This window comes from Barbus barbus (genome assembly GCF_936440315.1).
Source record: "Barbus barbus genome assembly, chromosome: 44".
NCBI classification, from domain to species: domain Eukaryota; kingdom Metazoa; phylum Chordata; class Actinopteri; order Cypriniformes; family Cyprinidae; genus Barbus; species Barbus barbus.
The window spans coordinates 23,297,562-23,317,261 of NC_136722.1; the positions used below are offsets into that span (position 1 = coordinate 23,297,562).

General features: G+C 38.8%; 2 protein-coding genes across 7 annotated transcripts in view; both read left to right on the forward strand.

Annotated features, from left to right (window-relative positions):
* Positions 1-9,940, forward strand: part of LOC306863480 (rab11 family-interacting protein 3-like) — a 34,408-nt gene extending 24,468 nt beyond the window's left edge. For both annotated transcript variants that reach the window (XM_079406826.1, XM_079406827.1), the window contains 9 exons: positions 49-261; positions 3,179-3,214; positions 3,633-3,720; positions 4,613-4,857; positions 6,114-6,195; positions 6,406-6,543; positions 6,632-6,787; positions 7,551-7,691; positions 7,767-9,940. In XM_079406826.1, the coding sequence (XP_079262952.1) occupies positions 49-261; positions 3,179-3,214; positions 3,633-3,720; positions 4,613-4,857; positions 6,114-6,195; positions 6,406-6,543; positions 6,632-6,787; positions 7,551-7,691; positions 7,767-7,880 (1,213 nt within the window). In that variant the 3' untranslated portion in view covers positions 7,881-9,940. The remainder of the gene's footprint in view (positions 1-48; positions 262-3,178; positions 3,215-3,632; positions 3,721-4,612; positions 4,858-6,113; positions 6,196-6,405; positions 6,544-6,631; positions 6,788-7,550; positions 7,692-7,766) is intronic.
* Positions 9,941-10,486: 546 nt separating this feature from the next.
* On the forward strand, positions 10,487-19,592 carry LOC306863603 (telomere length regulation protein TEL2 homolog). Of its 5 annotated transcripts, none has more exons than XM_079407035.1 (21): positions 10,487-10,704; positions 11,249-11,555; positions 11,652-11,932; positions 14,126-14,194; positions 14,286-14,433; positions 14,515-14,617; positions 14,775-14,843; positions 14,950-15,091; positions 15,171-15,307; positions 15,475-15,569; positions 16,103-16,189; positions 16,281-16,369; positions 16,463-16,554; positions 16,631-16,747; positions 16,831-16,902; positions 17,093-17,257; positions 17,327-17,415; positions 17,486-17,585; positions 18,825-18,889; positions 18,965-19,080; positions 19,155-19,590. In XM_079407035.1, exons 1-21 carry the CDS (start codon positions 10,668-10,670, stop codon positions 19,265-19,267), a joined length of 2,493 nt encoding a protein of 830 aa, XP_079263161.1. In that variant the 5' UTR covers positions 10,487-10,667; the 3' UTR covers positions 19,268-19,590. The 5 variants fall into 5 exon arrangements, with proteins under 5 accessions (XP_079263161.1, XP_079263162.1, XP_079263163.1 ...); XM_079407036.1 differs by having other exon boundaries at positions 10,487-10,601; positions 19,155-19,445; XM_079407037.1 differs by having other exon boundaries at positions 10,488-10,704; positions 11,213-11,555; positions 19,155-19,445.
* The last annotated feature ends 108 nt before the right edge of the window (positions 19,593-19,700 follow it).

Here is a 19,700-nt window from a genome sequence, read left to right on the forward strand (position 1 = left end):
AGCATTTAATTAACCCAATCAGTTATATTCCATGTGTTTCTGTTATAGGTTCACATTGGGCTCTGATTTGAATGGCCACACCCTCGTGGCCGTGATTGGAGGAGAGGAGGAGCACTTTGAGGATTTTGGTGAGAGTAACAACACTTCAGACCTGCTGCTGGCCAATCAGGTGGATGGAGGGCTGGGACCAGAGGGGGAGGGAACTATAGAGCCACACCCAGACAGCCCACTGCCCCGCCCACTGATGCTGCTATCACCTAGGTAACACAACAAACACAAACATATCCTACAAATAGCAGATAAAAATGTTCTCACACTGCTTAAGTATTGTATAGCTTATACACTCCATATATAGAACACAGTGTGCCATTATTCTTTATCCCGAGCTAAACTTGGAAAGTATAAACATAGGCACTGTCAATGTTTATCTGGGCTGTACTGAATGAGCAGCTTGGCACAAATAGAAATACACTATTTCTAGATACCACACAGTGAGAAAGAGAAAGTGAGTCAGCGCAGCACCGAAGGTCAGACCTTGTAGAGCGACTACCTGACCACAGACGACAGTCTCATTTACAAACTGTGTGTGTGATGGACAAAACGTGTGCCGGTAAGACGGATTGAGATGTTATGATCCCTCTGAGCGGTGTGTGTATGTGGTAAAAGAGAAACCGCCATGATGTCCTGCTGACTGCTCTATTAATTCTCTAGTGAGGTGTTATGATCAGCGAGTAAAGGTCGAGTTGTTGTGGTTATTGTTTAACTGCACTCTTGGTGTTGTCAGCCGTATGCGCTCCAGCACACACCTGGACACTAGAGAAGAGAGCATGGAAACAACACACTCTCAAACCTGTTGAAATAAACACGCACTGCTCCTGCTGCGTTACTCCTGCACTGTAGTGCTCACCTCTGTGTAGATCCTCCTCCGTCCTTCACTTTCTCAATTGAATGTTCCCCGTTCTCTCCCTCCCTCTTCTCATCCTCTTATTGAATACTCACGCACTCCTCATTTCTCCTCTACTCATATCTCCCATTATATCTGCTCATATCTAATTTCTCCTCTCCTCTATTCCATTTCTTCTGATTTATTTTTGTATTTATTTCTCTCGTCTTCTCCTTTCTCCTCATTTCTTCCGTTATATCTTCTCTGCTCATTTCTTTTGATTTATATTGTATTTCTCCTAACATTTCTTCTCCTCTCCCCTGATTTCTCCTGTCCTCTCCTAATTTCTTCTTCTCCTACCCCTGCTCATTTCTCTGCTCATTTCTCCTCTTCTCTGCTACTTTTGCCTTATTTATCCTCTACTGTTTCCTGTTTTAAATTCTCCTTTCTCCTCATTTCTGTACTCCCCTGCTTATATCAACACTCCTCTGATCATTTCTACTGATCTATCTTCTGCTCCTTTCTCCTGTCATATCTTCTCTCTTCATTTCTCTTCTCCTATCCTCATTTCTCTTCCTCTCCCCTGCTCTTTTCTCCCCTCCTCTACCAATTTCTCCTATTGTTTCCTCTCTCCTACTCATTCACCCTGTCGTGTCTTCTCCTCTCTTCTGTCATCTTCTTGTCTCCTTATTTCTCATCTTCTCTCCTGTTAATTTCTCCTTATTTCTCCTCTCCTCTAACCATTTCTAATTTCTCCTCTCGCATACTGTTGTATCTTTTCTTCTTTCCTCATTTCTCCCTTCCTTCACCCATTTCTCATAATTTCTTCTCTACCAATTTCTCTTCATTTCTCCTCTTTCCTACTCAATTTTCCTGCTTATTTCTCCTCTGCTCTTTAATTTTTCCCCTCATTTTCCCCATTGTATCCTCTCCTCTTGTTTGTCCTCTCCTCTGGTCTTCTCAGCCCCAGCTCTTTTCCTGCTAGTTTCCAGAGTTTCCTTCAGTCGGAGGCGCTGGAGTTTTTCTGCACTCACTGTCATAAGCAGATCAGTCGTCTGGAGGATCTGTCCACGCGACTGCAGTTGCTAGAGATGAATAGGTAACGCGCCTGCAGCATGCACACCTCCCCCGCGTCTGTGTGTTGAGTTTGACCACTGTACACACACACACACACACACACACTCACCGTCTGCATGTGTGTGCTTCATGAACATGCAGACATCTGTACAGTGTTGCATGACTCGTGTTGGTTTTGATGTGAAGGCTCAGTGTTTGTACATTCTGTAGGTGAAGTTTGTGGTGGACATGATGCTGTGGTGTGGTGTGTGTTGTGTGTGTATTTGATGCATGCACAGTAGTCTTTTAGTGCTTTTGAGATCAAGTTTACCAATATAAATACAAGTAGTGTTGATATCTTAGAACTCACAGGTAAACAAGTTTCTTAAAGAGACAGTTCACTCAATAATATCAATGCTGTCTTCATTTGCTTACCTATATGACTTTCTTCTTCTGTACAACAAATAACCGCATTTCATGTCCAGGGACATGTCATAAAACAACAGCATTCATTGAACAATGGATGTATAGAGTTCACAATTGATATTTGAGAGCTATGGTGAATGGGGCTGTTTTTCAGTAAAGTTTTGGTCTTATTTGCTCTATCGTATGACTTTAGAAGACTTGGAATATAGCATAAAGTGAAGTCATAAAGTTAAAATCTAGCGATTTGGAATGACTTGAGTTTTCATTGTACTGTACCTTTAAGTAGCTGACATTCTACCGGAGTTTGCATAAAATCTTAAATGTTATGTTGCATTGGTCAGTTTTTCCAAAACCAAGAAAGACAGAGCCTTTTTCGAAATTTGGAAGCACAATTTCTCCAACTTTAAATTGTTAACATCTTAAAATATGGTATTTTGTTTAAAAGATCATGGAAAATCCTGGCTTGTCTTAAGTGGCAGTAGGGAAGATTGATGAGGGTTATGAATAGAATAGACAAAGCATTTCTCTGGGTTCAGACTTGCGCAACAGGAACAGAATCTCTTTTCACGCATCCATGTTACACCTCCATAAATACAGTGTGTTTATTTCTGTGCCGTGAGGTCATTACCATTGAAAGAAGAGCATTGATTCAGCCTTCAACCTGAAAAAAGAGCTGATGGCCCCAAACTTTAGCGCTTCGCTGGGTGTTTTTTGACCTGCGGTTCACAGGTCACGAATGGAAAGAGTTTTTTTTCCCTCTTTTCCCACTCTCTCTTCCTGACTCGTTTCCTGTTTTTTCTCTTTTTTTTATAGTTCCAGCAAGAGGCTGTCCAGTAAGAAAGCAGCAAGGTGAGATCCTCCCTCTCAATGCACCAAATACCAGTGTTAAGGACAAAATGACAATGGAAATCTTTTGTGATGTGTTTTGTGTCATTTTGGACGCTTTTTCTTGTATTAAGCAAAAACTCACTTATGTTTTGATAAATTTTTCGGAAAACAAGACATTAATTAATTTTGCTTTGTAAAATTAATAAGACTTAATATATTGTAAATATTGCAAGCAAATGTATCTTCAATCAAGAATGTTTAGAAAACAAGACAAAATACTGAGGAGGAACATCATTTTTTGCAGTGTTCTTGGTCGACTATGTCTAAGTTTGCTGGTCCACCAGCAAGAAAAAAAACAAAACAAGCTGGACCAGCATGGAAATTCATGCTGGTTTACGGTTCAGCAGGGAACATGTTGAAATGTTTGTGTGTTTTTCAGACACTTGCAGCAGTCTGGCACTCTGGATGTCATGGGAGATCTGACTCAAGACATTTTGGACCTTGCAGATCGTGACATCACAGACAAGGTTCAGAAACCAATATGGAAATTTTGTCAAACTGGTTCAAATGGTGCATTTGATGTGGATTAGGTTGTTAGTTTTGTCATCAAATGGCAAAAAGTAGTTTAAAATGATTTTTTTTTTTTTTACTTTATTTATATATCTCTATATACAGAACAGATTGTTTCAAAGCAGTTTCACAGTAATAAACAGGAAAATAACAGAATCAATAATGATGCTACAAATATGAGACAAGTTCAATAATCGCAGCAGAATTTGAATTTAAGTCAGTTCAAAGTTAAATAACTAAGTTAATTGATTATGAAAAAAGTTCAATTCAGCTATAAGCAGCTCAATAGTGTCATTATTCACCTCAAATCAGTTTAATGTTGATTTAATTCAGTTAAATAAGTGTTGATTTGCAAAATAAATCAATTACATTTTTGCTGCTACATCAAACATGATACATTCTTTTTGTAACATGTTTATCAAATTAAAATAAAACTAAGTTTTAGTATACAGTAACAGCTGGATATTATGACAGTTTAAATTCATAAAGACACTTTTGTTGAAATATGATGACATTCAAAGCAAAATGTTACTGGTGGAATTTTGATCTATTTCAACAGATGATTCCAAGACTATCTTTCAGTTTTGACAAACTTTCATTTGTTATCCAGATAGATAATGTTACCTTTTTGACATTTAAATCAGCAAATGTTGAACTATATTCAGTTTTTAAAAAATTACGCTATTCACTCATAACTTAAACTGAACTGAGTTGCTTTTGTTCTCATCCGATTGTAACAGTCCAGTCAAAAATGCGAAATTATTAACATGGACATAATAGAAGAACTGATTTGTTTTGTGAATGCAGGAGTGATTTGCATGAGGAACGAAGGCTGTGTCTGTCCCGCAGGTGTTGCTGTTGGAGAAGCGCGTGTGCGAGTTGGAGAAGGATTCGTCGGAGAGCGAAGAGCAGCATGCACGCCTGCGGCAGGAGAACCTCACTCTTGTCCACCGCGCAAACGCTCTGGAGGAACAGCTGAAGGAGCAGGAGCTGCATTCGGAGGAGAACTTACTCGTGCACACACGTAAACACAGAGATGCTCTGAACAAACTCCAGCGAGAGAGAGACCTGGAGATCGAGAACCTCCAGGCCAGGTGAGGGCGGACAATACATCTTTAATGATTAATATAAAATGGGATTTTGAGAACATTTGCTGTGAGCAACCAACAGCATGTTTTATTTATATCTAGTTTGGACAAAATTGCAACAGACTTATCAGGGACGCACTTTTCCTGCCACAGAAATTATATATAATTTATAAATAAATAATTAAAATTAAATTGTTTTTATATGACCCAGAAAAATATTTATTAAATTCAATTTTCTAGGTTTTTAATATGCATGCAGCAAAATGTTACTGGTGGGTTAGTAATTTATGACCCATTTTAACTGATGATTCCAAGATTTTTTTTTCTTTTTAATTTTGATAAATCTTCATTAATATTATCCAGGTATATCATGTTTGCACAATTTGCAACAAAAACATTGAGTTTTATTGCAAAAATATTTAAATTGCGAAACATTTACAAGATCAAATGAATTCCGAGACTTGCCTGTTCATCGGCTGTATATTTCATAAGTCTTGCGCCACATACTGTTAAGCACATTTGGGGAGGTGTAATTTTATTAGCAGTCCTCCTGAGTAAGTCATTAGCTCAGGTAATGTCTCTTCAGAGTCTTATAATAGTAGAGAAATATGAAGACATGCATCACATGCAACAAACACTGGTTCTCACTGTTCATATATTCCTGGATGATTATAGTGTTGTTATTGTTAACTAAAACAAATAATGTTTTTTTATTATTATTATAATGTCAAATAATAATAATAATAAATAACGTTTTTAATTTACACACAGCTGAAATATTTTTTAAAAACTTTTAACATTTTGAAATTTTGCTTCAAAAGTTTAAAGTAATAAAATTACTAAAAAGTTGAAATAAAAATAAATTAAAGCTACATAGAGATTTTTTTTAAACTATAACAAACTATAAAATGGAAATATAAAAATAAAGCCAATTTAAAATGTTGATAAACAGTATATAAATAATACTTAAAATAATCCTCAGTTGAACAAATTCAATACCGCTTTAATGGTCCCTGTGTTATTTTGTCCAACTCTTCTTCGTGAGGATGAGATGTGTTTGCCATCTAGTGGAGAACAGCATTGGTTAGTTTGGTTTGAAGTAGCTCTGAGATTACTTGGCTCGATGTTTAATATAATCCGCTGTGTTAACATGACTTTTGTTTTCTCTCACCCAGTATTGTGTTTGAATGTTTTCATTGTGCGCTCTGCCCCAAAAGAAAATATCATGGTGCATTTTTGTCTGTGTGCCCACGTGTGTTCAGGTTGCTTCAGTTGGATGAGGAGAACAGTGAGCTGAGGTCATGTGTTCCCTGTCTGAGAGCCAACATTGAGAGACTGGAGGAGGTACCAACACACGCCTGTCTCATACATAGTCTAACATGACCTGTTTGTCACATCTACCAATGCTGAGTGAATTAAGAAGATGATGACCATCATTATTTTACATTATTTTGATTCATTGTTTTAGTCACTTACTTGTTGTTGTTGTTGTTGTTGCTGAATGTCCAAAATAAAGTCCAAAACGATTTCTAAGATGGAGTAATTGTTTTTCAGGAAAAGAGGAAACTTCAGGATGAGGTAGACGACGTCACAGAACGACTGAACGAAGAAATCGAATCTCGCAGGAAAATGGCTGACAAACTGAGCCATGACCGTCACACAAACCAGAAAGAGAAGGAGTGCACTCAGGGGGTGAGACGTCTTCTGTTTGTCTTTATAGGTGCGGTCACATGGTTGTTCATCACAGCCGTGGGTGTTAATGGCTTCTCTGTGTGTGTAGTTGATAGAGGACTTAAGAAAGCAGCTGGAACACCTGCAGCTGTTTAAGTTGGAGACTGAAGCGAGAAGAGGCCGATCGTCCAGCTCCGGCCTGCAGGAATACAACACTCACATGAGAGAGAACGAACTGGAGCAGGAGATACGCAGACTCAAACAGGTACAAACACACTCAAACTGGTAAGAACTGACTTAAACTGGTCAACACAGACTTAAATGGGCTTAAAAACAGACTCAAAATGGTAAAACGCAATTTCAAACAAGAAGAACACACTCAAACAAAGACTTAAAATGGTAAACTGACTCAAAATGGTTTACACATATAAAAAAACCGCGAAGTCTTACTAAAACAGGTAAACACAAACCCCAAAAAAATTCAAACAGGTAAACGGACACAAAATGGTAAACCACAGGCCCAAACTGGTTAAAACAGGCTTAAATGTGGACTTAAACTGGTCCGGTAAACACAATAGGGTAAATACTGATCCAAACAGGTAACAAACTTAAACAGAGACTTAAATGTCAACAAAGACTTACAAAAAAACAAGTAAAGACTTATCCGAGACTCAGATTCATACTAGTCAACAAAGTCTTAAAACAGGTAAACATGAATCCCAAAGACTCAGACTGGTCAACATAGACTTAAAACCAGGTACACAGACTCAAATGAATCCACACAGACAGAAAACTGACCCAGTGCTCAAACAGGTAAACTGACTCAAATTAATCAATACAGACTAAAAAACTGGTAAAGACTGACCCAGGACTCAAACTGGTAAACACAGACTCAGACTGGTCAACATAGACTTAAAACCAGGTACACAGACTCAAATGAGTCAACATAGACTGAACAGATAACAACCAAGACTCAAACTAGTAAAACAGATCAAATCTCTATGCTGTGGTTCTCTCTCTGTGTGCAGGATAACCGCAGTCTGAAGGAGCAGAACGACGAGCTGAACGGTCAGATCATTAATCTGAGCATCCAGGGGGCAAAGAGTCTTTTTACAGAGTCTCTCTCAGAGTCACTCGCCGCTGAGATCAACAACGTCTCCCGCACTGAGGTCTATATCAGACACTGTTATGCTCATGTATGCTATTAATATGAAAGATTTGTGATAATGTGTGTTTGTGTACAGCTGATGGAGGCCATCCACAAACAGGAGGAGATCAACTTCCGCCTGCAGGACTACATCGACCGCATAATCGTCGCCATCATGGAGTCCAACCCCTCCATCCTGGAGGTCAAATAATCACCATTGCGACCACCCTACCTGATTTATGAACTGAAACTGGAGGCGAGAGGCATAAAGAACAGACTTGCAGATGATGTGAAGAATCCAATCATTGTTTTGATCAAATAATTGAATAATTCAGAGCACTGTTAGTTGAATGAGTGTGTGTGTGAACGGCCCTGTCCTTCGGTTCCTGTGACTTCCCTCTGTTTTGGGATTGAGGCGCCCATTCCCTCTGTATATGTGTTCACAATTCATAGATTGAATTTAAGTGAAAGAAACTAGTTTGTTTTACCAGTAAGTCTGGTTTAAGCAGTCACACCGTTAGCCCATGTGAGGGACATTTGCTGACCTGAGGGTTTAGCGTGTGCATACGATTAGCTCGTAAACGAGTTTTTGCTGAATGTTAGTGCTGTTTTCACTTGCATTTTTTTTTTTCTTTAAATTCTTATTTATTGCGATGATGCTGAACGCAAAGGATTAAGGGAGGCCGACGCCCACCAAGGGATTTTGCAGTGTTGCATTGTGGGTAAGGTAATCGCTCCTGTGCGATTTCTTGGCCTCCTGTCCTGGATTCTTTCCAAAAGACTTTGATTTTCTGTACAGATGACTCTTTAAATCTCACTGGAAATGTTCATTGCACTCTGATTAACTTTATTTTGAGGTAATATTGTTTGCTATTTAAATAGTTTGAAAGAAATGAGGTGAAGTTGTTCTATCAACATTGGCGGGAAAAGGAAGCGGACACTGAAGCACTGAAGGGAAATCGAAACACCCGGGAAAACTTTTTAAAACTCTTTGTCTGTCTCTGGTGAAATTAGGTGTAAATATCGATCTAGAACGTTTGTATCTTTCGTTCTTGGAATCGTATTTTTATGGACAAATGGAATTAAGATTCCGTTTCATTTTGTCTTCCACTTGACCGGTCTCTCTTCGTCTGTTCCAGCGCGCCGTTATGGATGTGCATCCCTCTCATCCGGGACAAGCATGTTTGATTTTCACTTTTTTTCCTCCAGAAAATCAAGATGGTCCTCACTGCAGAACACAAGATCCAGGGGGTGTGGTTGGATCTAGATCCAACTCCTCCCACCTTACATATACCTGAACCTACCCGTCTCCACCCATCCCCACCCCTAAACCTACCCGTCTCCACCCCCTAGATGTGGATCCAACCCCGCCCCCTGGATCTTTGTTCTGCAGTGAGGGGCTACTGAGAAAATCCAGTGGAGTTTTAAATGAGTTTAAATGAAAGATTAGACCTAATCCTTCTCATTTCCTCTTTGTGGATTGTGGAAAAGCACGCTGCAGTTCACATTTTTCCTTTCCCTCTTCTCTGCCTCGCACATTCTGGTTTTAAGCCCCGTCCTATCAGTTTTTCTTACAAGACAATGCTGGAGAACATTTGAAGATGATTCCACTGCTGTCACGTCTGTATGGCTGTTTTAAAGCTACTGTAATGACACTGAGGGACCTTAAAGCGCAGGAACGTGGCTTCTGTAAACTTCTGAACACGCGGCCGTCTTGTTTCTTAATAAGGGAAGACCTGAATCTACTGCTCTTGAGCTGTCTGATGTTAAACAGCTGATGTATATGATTTGTGTCCAAAGACATTTCACTGCTTAGGAGTTCTGCTTGCCACTTAGACTTTAAAAGACTAATAATAGTTATAAATACATGTTAATAAAACAAAAAAGGACTCCTCGTAATGAAGGATACAATTGTAAAAAAAAAAGGTTACTGTATAAATGAAAGATATCAGTATTGTCTTCTGTTGAATGTTTTGCTTTCTTTTGAAGATGCCCCCATAAGATGTATCTTTTACTGTTCGGGGTCTTATAGATTTTCAAATAATTGTATGAAGGTTAAAAGAAAAGTGAAAATAAAATCACCAATAAATTAAGTGCAAATAAGTTTCCTTTTATGTATTATTCACATGAACTCCAAACTAGAATAGAATAGAATTTACCAGTGCAAACAAGTCCTTATGTTTATCATTATCAGAGAGACACTATTGGGCCTTTTCTACAACTTAACACTACAAATAGTTTTTTTTTTAGTTTGTACAGCAAATAAATGAGAAAATGAAACGAAAAGACATCTTGAAAAGCTGATGCAATAATTGAAATCCAACCCTGTTAACCCTCGGCCTGTTATTTATCCACCTTATTTTGCATAATAAAGTGCGATACAAACCAGTGTGTTTATGATTATGATAAATTAAAACAATATTACAACATATATACAATTTTGCAGTTTCAACCAGCATGATGGGCTGTTTTTGTACAAGTAAAATAACTGGAAGAATACATATGTACTGCATATAGCAGTTAATGTATCAGTAAATCGTGCAGATATAGGTGATTAATTCATATTGATAATATATCGATATTCTGTTTGTTCACATGTAGAAATAAAAAAGGAAATATTTTTTTAAATGCTGTTCAGTTTTTGGGAAGTACAAATGCCTTTGTAAGGATCTATTAACTTATTCTTGATGAACTTGATAAATGAATGAACTATGACCTAAAATAAGAGGGTTTGCGTGTCCTGTAGCGCCATCTAGTGAAGTATTATGGGACTGAGTTACTGATAGGAACCTTTGTTCTGAAGGTCTGCTTCTACACGGACACATATTAGAGCGCAATCACGTGGAGTCATGTCAACACGACTGACGCTGGCTGTTATTTCATGACTTAATATAACGGCATGACTAAAACTATAACCAAGTTAAATCGGCAAGTATGTTTACTATATAGCTATAAACATAACATTATGATATTCATATAGGGTATATCTAGTTATCCCATGAGGTTTTGCTGTTCTGCAGCTCTAATACGTTACTGTAAGTCAACAACTGCATCTTACGTATTTAAAAGATTATTTGTAATCCTGAAGCACAAAAGCAGTCTTAAAGCACTGGGGTATATTTGTAGCAATAGCTAACAATACATTGTATGGGTCAAAATTATCCATTTTTCTTTTATGCCAATAATCATTAGAATATTAAGTAAAGATCATGTTCCATAAGATATTTTGTAAATTTCCTACTGTAAATATATCAAAACTTAATTTTTGATTAGTAATATGCATTGCTAAGAACTTCATTTGGACAACTTTAAAGGTGATTTTCTCAATATTTAGATTTTTTTTGCACCCTCAGATTCCAGATTTTCAAATAGTTGTATCTCAGCCAAATATTGTCCTATCATAACAAACCATGCATCAATGGAAATCTTATTTATTAAAAATGTACCCTTATGACTGGTTTTGTGGTCCAGGGTCAGATATGACATGGAGGTTCATATGACCAGCCCTTGCACAATGTATGCACTGATATTTTATTTATTAAGTTGCAAAAGTGATGCTGCATTAAACTGAATCTTCAGCCAAGCATCGGTTCTGTGACGTCATGGGCTCCGCTGGTACCGAGGTGGGCTCGTGCTTGAGGACTCTCTCCACCTCTCGAGACTCCGCAGAGATCGTGCACGCGCTGCGCACACTCGTGCTCTATCTGGAGGACGACGTGTTCACACGCCCTCACTACACTCACGCGGTCCAGATGCTGCTGAGCGCGCACTGGTTCAGCAGGTGGTGTGAAGATGAGGAGATCAAGAAGCTCTGGGATGAGCTGTTCCTCAAGGGTCCACCGGACCAAACACTGCTGCTTCTGCTTGACACCATCAGCTCCACAGAGTATGAAATCACTATCTATCTATCTATCTATCTATCTATCTATCTATCTATCTATCTATCTATACTAATGATGTGTTGTGTCTCTTTTACACACAGAGAGAGTGTAGGTCTGGAGCGATGTGTGTCTGTACTGGAGAAGTTCCTCTCTGCTGGTCGTCTCCAGGTGTTGTTGTGGTCCAGATGTGAGGTGGACGGAGCCTGTTCAGACTCTCCTCAGCTAAGAGAGACCGTCATCGGCCACCTTGCAGCTTTACCCTCCATTACTTGCAACCATCTGCATGCAAACACACCTGACGCCTTCCTTCCACAGCAGTACTACCCACTGCTGGCTGCCAGCATACTGGACACACTGGAGAAGACATGCCACGCTCTCAGAGGTATCACACACGTTCAGGGTGGAAATATTTGTAAATAAAGGAATAAAGCACATGCTTAAAGCATCATTACATCCACTTGTAATGATAAATATTTTAAAGCATATTTGCAACCGCCACATATGTAAAGCATCACTGCAACCTCTGCATATAGCGGCATTGCAGATATTGCATAATTTACAGAACCATTGCAACCACTACTTTTATTTTTAATGCATCACTGCAATCACTGCTCACATTTAAATGCATCATTGTAATCACTGCATATTTTACTGCATTGCATCTACAGTGCCGTGAAAAGGTTTTTGCCTCCTTCCTGTTTATTTTTACATGTCACACTTAAAAGATTCAGATCATCAAACTAATTTTAATATTACACAAAGATAATGCAAGTAAATACAAAATGCAGTTTTTAAATTATGATTTCATTTATTAAGGGAAAAAAGCTGTCCAAACCTACCTGGCCCTACGTGAAAGATGAATTGCCCCCTCCTGTTAAATCAGGAAAGAAATATGATTAACCACATTATTTTAGAAAGCTGTTAAATTTCTCAAGCCAAACCCAGGCCTGATGACAGCCAGACCTGTTGAATCAAGAAATCACTTACATAGAACCTGTCTGACGAAGTGAAGCATGCTTAAAGAGCAACACATCATGCAGCGATCTAAAGAAATTCAAGAACAGATGAGAAACAAAATAGTTGACATGTATCCGACTGGAAAGGGTTATAAAGCCATTTCTAAGGCTTTGGGACTCCAGCGAACCACGTTCAGAGCCATTATCCACAAATGGAGAAAACTTGGAACAGTGGTGAACCTTCCCAGGAGTGGCCGGCCTACCAAAATTACCCCAAGAGCGCAACGACGACTCATCCACGAGGTCATAAAAGAACCCAGAACAACATGTAAAGAACTGCAGGCCTCACTTGCCTAAATTAAGGTCAGTGTTAATGATTCAACAATAAGAAAGAGACTGGGCAAAAACGGCATCCATGGGAGAGTTCCAAAGCAAAAGTCACTGCTGATTAAAAGGACACAAAGGCTTGTCTCACATTTGCCAAAAATTATCTTGATTATCCCCAAGACTTTTGGGCAAATATTCTGTGGACTGATGAGACAAGAGTTGAACTTTTTGGAAGATGTGTGTCCCGTTACATCTGGCATAAAACCAACACAGGATTTCATAAAAAGAACATCATGCCAACAGTCAAACATGGCGATGATAGTGTGATGGTCTGGGGCTGCTTTGCAGCTTCAGGACCTGGATGATTTGCCATAATGGATGGAACCATGAATTCTGCACTCTATCAGAAAATCCTGAAGGACAATGTCCGGCAGTCAGTTTGTGACCTCAAGCTTAAGCGCACTTGGGTTATGCAGCAGGACAATGATCCCAGACACAGCAGTAAGTCCACCTCTGAATGGCTCAAGAATCACAAAATTAAGGTTTTGGAGTGGCCAAGTCAAAGTCTGACCTTAAATCCGATTGAGATGCTGTGGCATGACCTTAAACAGCCCTTTCATGCTCAAAATCCCTCCAATGTGGCTGAATTAAAACAATTCTGCAAAGATGAGTGGGCCAAAATTCCTCCACAGCGATGTGAAAGACTCATTGCCAGTTATCGCAAACGCTTAATTGCAGTTGTTGCTGCAAAGGGTGGCACAACCAGTTATTATATTTAGGGGCAATTACTTTTTCATGTAGGGCCAGGCAGGTTTGGGTAGCTTTTTTTCCTTAATAAATGAAATCATTATTTCTGCATTTTGTATTTACTTGGGTTATCTTTGTGTAATATTAAAATTAGTTTGATGATCTGAATCATTCAAGTGTGAGAAATACCCCCCCACCCCAAAAATAAAAACCAGGAAGGGGGCAAAAACTTTTCACACAACTGTACGTCTTCTATGGATTTATCATTACAGCCACTTTCTATTTTCATGCATCATTATAGCAACTGCATATTTTAATGTATGATGGCAAAGACTGCAGATTTTAATGTATTGATGCAACCATTGCATATTATAATGCATTTTTATAACAACATTAAATTTTAATGCATCATTATAACCACTTCATATTTTCATGCATTATAATCACTGCATATTTTAATGCATCATTGCATCTACCGCATAATTTAATGCATATTTGGTGGTCTGTCTTTTTTTGTCTTGCTCATGTGTATCTCTCTGGTATAGCGGGACAGGACTGCTCTCTTGGGTTTGTGGCTCAAGTGTTGGGAAAAGTGTGTATCCAGGGATACAGCTGTAAGTTTCATTTTTAAGTTAGTAATGTAGTTTTTTTTTCACTGATTGCAACCTGTTTGCTGCATTAGGGTCTGTGTGTATGTGTGTGTAGCTCAGATTTTTGAGACTCTGGCCCCCCGGCTCTCATCCCTGACCCGTGTGGACCCGCTGTGGCAGCGTGTGACGCAGAGACTGCTGGAGAAAGTTCCAGAAAGATGCACAGAGTGTGTCATCACGGGACTCATACGCAGTCTCAGCGGGTAAGAGAGGAGGGTAATTAACGGTAATGAATTCTTAATGAATGAGTTGTTAGTCGACTCTAACGCTAGTGTGTGTTTCAGGGCGGCTGCTGTGTCCAGGCTGATGGGTAACCTGGTGGTGACCAATAAGAAAGCTCAGTTTGTTCTCACTCATAAACTGTTATTACAGCAGTACCAGCATCCAGTGAGTAGTGAAATAAATATCAACAACAACTTTTAACAAAAACAACAACAAAAAATATTAACATCAAATTTAAAATCTTTATTCAAACATAATATCTTAGTTTTTGGTTTGCTGAATAAATGTATTAACTTTTTCTCCTGTTTCTCCTTAAATGCAGACTCTGTTGTTAAAGTCTGTTCTTGGTTATTTAGCTCTGGATTCAGAGCGCAGGACGCTGCTTAAACAGGTGTGATGATGGTCTGTTGTATTAGTCCTATATTTGTTCTAAAAAGTCATTTTTGTGTGTAATGCAAAATAAGTTGTTTAAGAGAAGTTCTAACTGGTGTGTGTAGGTGCTTCGGAGTGTGTGTCAGGTGTGGTGTAACAGCAGTGCCGTGAAACACACGTCTGTGGAACAGCAGCTGTACGTCAGTAAAGTCCTACTGCTGTGTGTGGCTCTACTCCACCATTCTGAAATACAAGAACTACGACATGGTAATGCACACGCATTCAAATGCATTTGTGATGTACAGCTGCAGTTTTCTGGTGTATTATGAGGTTTTCTGTCCAACAGAGATGCTGCAGTGCATGCTGGGAGGTGTCCAGTGTCGCCTGGACAGCAATATTGAGCGTATTCGTCGGATGGGAATGGTCGTGGGCGAGTGTCTCAGTCAGAAATTAGACACACCAGGATCACAATTAAAATTCCAAGTGAGCCATTTGGACCTTTAAACATTGTTCTTTACTCTTGTTACTGATCCTTACCAAACCTGAAAGCATCTTCAGATGTGCCCATCACATTTCTATTACTGTGAACTTGTGATATTTATTTCATTCCTTGACTCTTTCGATGCTAATGAAGCTGTTTTGTGTGTCAGTATGAGCTAGATGTGGAGAGCAGAGAGATGAAGTCATTAATGGAGTCTCCATCTGTTGAGGATGATGAACAATACCAGCCTGATACCTCCACCAGGTAATCGTTTCTGAATGAAATGATTCAATGACTCACTCGAGATTTACTTTCATTACTGGATGAATCAGTGTTTTTGAACGAATCAGTGTTTTTGAATGATTCAAAGACAAATACATTTTTAACAAAAAAAGTAAAGATGTGCACACAGGAATTGATAGGTGGAATTGACATTTTAATTTTATAACAAGTGTCCGATTCCTGACCTTAAGTATTCGATTCTGGATTTGGAATGAATTTTCGATTCCCAACCCTATTTATAATAAATGTTATTTATTAGGAATGCCACTATAATGTTTGTTTTATACTATTATATTAATATTTTTCATTCTTGTCCTGAATATCTTTAATACCTTAATTTAGCGGAGCTAAAGTTTATATTTGTAGTGTTTAACTTTATAATATTTGCAAATGTTTGGTTATATTTACCAGTATTTTGTAATAATAAAATATGACATATAGACCGATGTAACTTATTTTATTTTGAACTTATTTTAAAATGAAAATTAGCTCTATGTGACTTATTTTTGTTTCAGTCTTCAAGCAGAGTCTAAAGCTGAGGGTTCAGCAGGTCAGTCGGCGGAGTCTGAGGCTGGTCGCGGGAGTGATTCTGAACTGGACAGGTACATCACTGTCATAAACACACATACTATAAGCTCAGTGATGTTGCTCGCTAATAATATTTCTCTTGAAATGACATCTCTGTTCTCTAAGCGATGATGATCTGACTCCATATGACATGTCAGCTGATCAGGAGAAGAAGAAATCAGCGCCACCCCGTTATGTCAGAGACTGTCTGGAAGGTGATCTACAGTTACCAATGTTATTTTAGTGTTATTTTTATCTGAGATCTTTTTCTCAGGTTATTGAATTGACCAGATCTTCTCTATTTGCAGCATTAATGTCGTCTGATGATGCTGAAAGGGTTGAACTCAGTCTGCAAGTGGCAGAAGCTCTTCTTAGGAAGAATGTGAAGGCCACACAAGAGGTCATCGCAGCAGATTTAAATGCCTAAAACTCTTACATATGTCATAATGACTCATTAGTTCGTGTGTGTATCACAGGTGAGTGTTCAATTCAGTAAAGTGTTGCTCCACCTGGGGGACAGATACAGCACACCGCACTTCCACACGCTCCGGCAGAACGCTATGGTGGCCCTCACTGTTACAGACGTCAAACCGGTGAGACATCAGATGATTACAAACACGCTCAGCTCTACATAGAAGCACATGGAAGTGACTGGGTTTTTTCTTTCCCTCTGTAGGTTGTAGATTATTGGACGACAGAGTTCTACTCTCTCAACTACAACTTGAGACAGAGACTGGACATTCTGGAGGTCAGACCAATCTAAATCCTGAAAAAATGGCATGTTTTCCACAAAATTATTAAGCAGCACAACTGTTTTTAAAATTGATAATAATCTGAAATTTTCTTGAGTAGCAAATCGGCATATTAGAATAATTTCTGAAGGATCATATGACACATGTGACTTCTCAATCACTAATCTATCACTTCTACTATTCCAGGTCCTTGCTCTCTCTGCCCAGGAACTGTCTGAGCCAATCACAAATAAACCCACTGGAGCTCAGCCAATCAGTGCAGTGACGCATCGGGAGCAGTGTGATGACATCACACACTGGAGGCAGATCGTAGAAAAAAGAATCCAGAGCAAAACCAGGCGAATTAGCAAAGTGAGACGCCCTCTCAAAGGTGCATTTTACACGTTAACAATGAAATGATGACTAATTAGTTTTGTTCAGGGTGGGACTCAATCCGTTAAAGCCGTTCCCAACCGCTACGCTCCGGTCGCTGGATTTTTCTTCTTCCCGCTGCTCAGGAGCTATGACAGGTCTGTTTGCGTGCACACAATTTCTTTAGCTCGTATTACATTATTGCACTGATTTCATGCTTTGTTAAAGGCCGCAGGTGACCTTTGACCTTCTGGGGAGTGATCATCTGGTGTTGGGAAGGCTGCTGCACACACTTGGGCTGCTCATGCACCTGGCCGTCAATGCACCGGTACAAGCATACACAAACACAATATGCATTACATAATCTATGCAGAATTGAACATGCTGCAGTATGTTACACATAAGCATCCAGTTATCATTTTGGAAATAAATGCAATAATTTAGCTTTTTTTATTAATTCAAATAGAAGAGCAAGTTTGAAAACTGAGAAATTAATAAATATCAGTATTGTGGTAATTTTAACGTTGTAATGTAAAATAGAATTATTGTTGTTATATTATTATTAAATACTATTTATTTTATAGTAAAATATTAGAATAGTAATTTTTCTTTTGTCTTTATGCAGAAAATTGTATATTTTTATTTAGTAATAAAAATAATTCTTCTTCTTCTTCTTATTCTTCTTCTTCTTATTATTATTATTTTATAGCCATATTGATATACAATCACAACATTTTTGCCAAATTTTGCAGCCCTACAAACAAGCACAGTAAAGCAGGAATATTTTTATTGCATTTTAAATTGCAATTGCATTAAAGAAAACAGTTTCTTAATTACTCCATTTTATTTACTCCCCATCCACCCACCCACCAGGCAGACCCACACCATACATACATTCTAAATAAATTATACAGCAAAAAGAAGAAACTAAAGATTTAACAATGTCAAAAGTGGCATTCCAGTTCTTCAAAGTTTTTGTCTTTGCTCCATGAATACGAGCTGTAGATAGGTCCATAGAAACAATGTCCAGCAAAGATAAGCCCCATACACGTCTGGTTATTGAATGGGGAGGAACCCAGCGACTGACTAACATTTTCTTTGCAGCAGTGAGAGCAGCTAAAAGTAAGTTTCTCTGTTGCGGAGACAGAGCCAATTCAGAAATATTATTTAAGAAGAAAAGATCTGGAGTCAAAACCACATCCTTTTCTAACAGGAATGATATGTCATGAGCAAGATGAGTCCAGAAAAGAGAAAGCGCAGAGCATTCCCAAAAAAAATGTAAATATGTATCGAGTGCCCCCTGCGGACATAAATTGCAATTTGGGGAAGGTGACACATGCATATAGAAGCGTTTTAAAGGGGACAGATAGAGTCTATGTAGTCATTTCCAGTGGATCATCTGATAATTTGGGGTTTTTGAGGATGATGTGAGCAAACCTGAAATTTTAAATTGCATTTTAAACCTAAATTTTGAATCAGAAAAATTACAATTTGATTTATTCCCCAAATGGTGCAGACCTATTAGGAGTGATGCACACTTCATATAATCACTGATGTTTTTGCTCAGGTTGTGTCTCAGATGGGCCGAGCTCTGCTGGATTTTGTTTGGGCCGTGCGCTTCCACACTGACCAGTAAGTTTGTGTTCTAGGATGCATTACATTATATATTGCCTACATCTAATGCTCTCTCTATAACTTTAACTGTAGGATGGTGCGGAGGGGTGTTATGTTTGCTGTCTGTTCTGTGTTTCTGAGCATGCCTGCTGAGAACTTACTCACAGAACTCGGCGATGACCTGATGGAGACCAGAGCCTGGCTAGCAGGTAGACAGCGCTTGTTTGACTCTGTATGTGTTTGAGTATGTATATGTTATTCATAAATGTCTTCTTATGTGCAGATGTGGCAGAGAATGATTGTGACGCAGACTGCAGGAGTTTGGCGGTACAGAGTTTAATGCTGCTAGACAGAAACCTCAAAACTCAACTGAAGATCCCAGATATGGAGACCTGAGGAGGGCTGACAATATCTCACACTCATCTGGGGAAGATTTTATGATCCTGACATGATGCATGCCTAATTACTGTGGCATTGTTCTTTGGATTTCATGTACTGTGTTATTTTTGTACTATTAATGTCTAGTGACTGTAAAATAAAGAGCTTTTTGGGGACATTGAAGACTTCTGTTCACAAAACATAGCTTTTTCGTTTTGTTATGCTGTGGAAAACTCATAATTCCATGCATCATTTCTGCAGTCTGATGTGAACAACTGCAGATATACAGCAGGGTCACCAAATCCGTCAAGGCATTAATAAAGGTTACATGTTGTTCATGACAAACTCCTATTATCAAGCTGCAGTTACCCTAATGCCCCCCACATGTGCTGAAACCATAATAACATTAGCCTATTCCACTCGCTTCACCTCATTGGTTGAGACGCAGCGC